Below are 1,994 nucleotides of genomic sequence, written 5' to 3'. Positions count from 1 at the left end.
GTGTGTGTATATATATATATATATAAAATGTTAATGTTATATCCGTAACCCTTGTGTAGTTTTTTAGCTGAAGCTTTTTTTCTGAATTTAGCTATTTTATTCTGCATTGAGCTGTTTTATTCTGATTTAAACTATACAAAAACTTAAAAAATCAGCTTAAGCCTTAAGAGAACGCTGTAGCACAAGGAAAAACTTTTAATCGTAAATTCTCTTTCATCACTATGAGTAATTTAAAATCTAGAAATAGTGAGTGCATGCAAAAACTAAAGCAAGGCATAAAGTTTAAAATACTGAAAAAGAATTTTCGAAATATAAAAATGAAAACAAATTATGAAATTTTAACTTAGGATTATTCAAAAGGTAAGTTCTATTTCAACAATTTGATTAAATTTCCTCACTTTGAAATTTTTTTCGACAATTGAGACTTTTTGACTTATTCTATGTTTGCCTGAACCATCACATCCTACATCAGAAAGCCTCCACACGGTTTCTTATAAGTAGTTTGCGCAGATTATTTAAAAAGCGAACCACTTGTGCTCAAGAACCCAAATTCTATTTTAAAATTACTTGAGAGAAATTTATCATAGAATTGAATCTGTAGTGGTTGACAAGTATATAAAACAAACCAATTATATTCATAAATTAAACAAATTTTTAGACCTATATTTGCAACCACTTTCTAATTTTTTATAGATTTCATATTTAATGGTTCTTTCACTAATTGGTTTAACTTCATAGTGGGCTGATCGGACTACTTACGAAAAACCGTGTGTGGACTTTCAGTTATAGGAGGCGTTGCCTGAACCATCACCTCCTACATCAGAAAGCCTCCACACGGTTTCTTATAAATAGTCTGCGCAGATTGTTTAAAAAGGGATCCACTTGTGCGCATGAACAGAAATTCTATTTTAAAAGTACTTGAGAGAAATTTATCATATATATTTGAGAATTGAATCTGTAGTGGTTGACAAGTAAATAAAACAAACCAATTATATTTATAAATTAAACAAATATTTAGACATATGTTTGCTACCACTCTCTAATTTTTAATAGATTTCATATTTAATGGTTCTTTCACTAATTGGTTTAACTTCATAATGGTCTGATCGGACTACTTACCAAAAACCGTGTGGAGGCTTTCAGTTCTTCTATGCTTTAAATTTTAAATCAGGTAAGGAGATAAAACAAAATTTGCATTGATAAGTTTCTCGTGTGGCTTATCGTCCTCCTAATTTATATTCATAACGAGTCTGCCATCCGTTATCCTACTCTTCGACGCGATGAACTATAATTGCGGGGCCATTTTACTTACCGCAATTGCAAATCTGGTGCACAAGACAATCTAAAAGAGCAGTCGAAGCTTTTTCTTCATCATCATCTGCTTCACTAGGTGGTGCAGGAGGAGAAATTGCGTCAACGGAATTCCACGCAAAAATTAAAACCAAAAGTATTGCTGACAAGCGCATCTTATATTACACTTAAATTTATTACCAAGTATTCCCAACCTTATATTTAACCTTATGACGAACGATCAGTTTTTATAGTCGATAACAAGTATTGAAAATAACTAGCGTGTTGTTAATTGATGTTGAACCAATATTTCACATTTTGTTATGCAAATAGCTAACCAATTTATTGGATGCTGTCTTTTATATGATATTATTCGTGAGGAAGAATTTTCATTTCCTTATGAATAATTACAATAGTTTAATTAAGGATGAACGAGTTAGAGGAAAAGAGTTTTTAATTTTTTCACAATTTACATTTAAATAGATATAACTTGTAATAAAATGTAAACAGTCCAAAATCATGTAAATTTGGATTTGTGCTTAAAAAAATATTTCGTCATCGAGTCCTCTATTCAGGAATGTTTTTTTTTAATAATGAAAGGATTTGGGTAAACAGAGATTCCTCAAAATAAGCAACAGTTAAAAAAAAAAATTTGTGTTTTTTTTTTCCTCTGCGTTATTTGAAATAACATATCAGTAATTTAC

General features: G+C 30.1%; 1 protein-coding gene across 1 annotated transcript in view; it reads right to left on the bottom strand.

Annotated features, from left to right (window-relative positions):
- LOC107443234 (uncharacterized) overlaps window positions 1-1,523 on the bottom strand; it is a 19,215-nt gene extending 17,692 nt beyond the window's left edge. Inside the window, exon 1 of the mRNA XM_043048579.2 lies at window positions 1,313-1,523. Within this exon, the coding sequence (XP_042904513.1) occupies window positions 1,313-1,466 (154 nt within the window). The 5' untranslated portion in view covers window positions 1,467-1,523. The remainder of the gene's footprint in view (window positions 1-1,312) is intronic.
- Between the last annotated feature and the right edge of the window lie 471 nt (window positions 1,524-1,994).

The sequence above is a fragment of the Parasteatoda tepidariorum genome, chromosome 6 (genome assembly GCF_043381705.1).
Source record: "Parasteatoda tepidariorum isolate YZ-2023 chromosome 6, CAS_Ptep_4.0, whole genome shotgun sequence".
Taxonomy (NCBI): Eukaryota; Metazoa; Arthropoda; class Arachnida; order Araneae; family Theridiidae; genus Parasteatoda; species Parasteatoda tepidariorum.
Note: the sequence above shows the minus strand (reverse complement) of the source record. Positions and strands in the feature narration are given on the sequence as shown.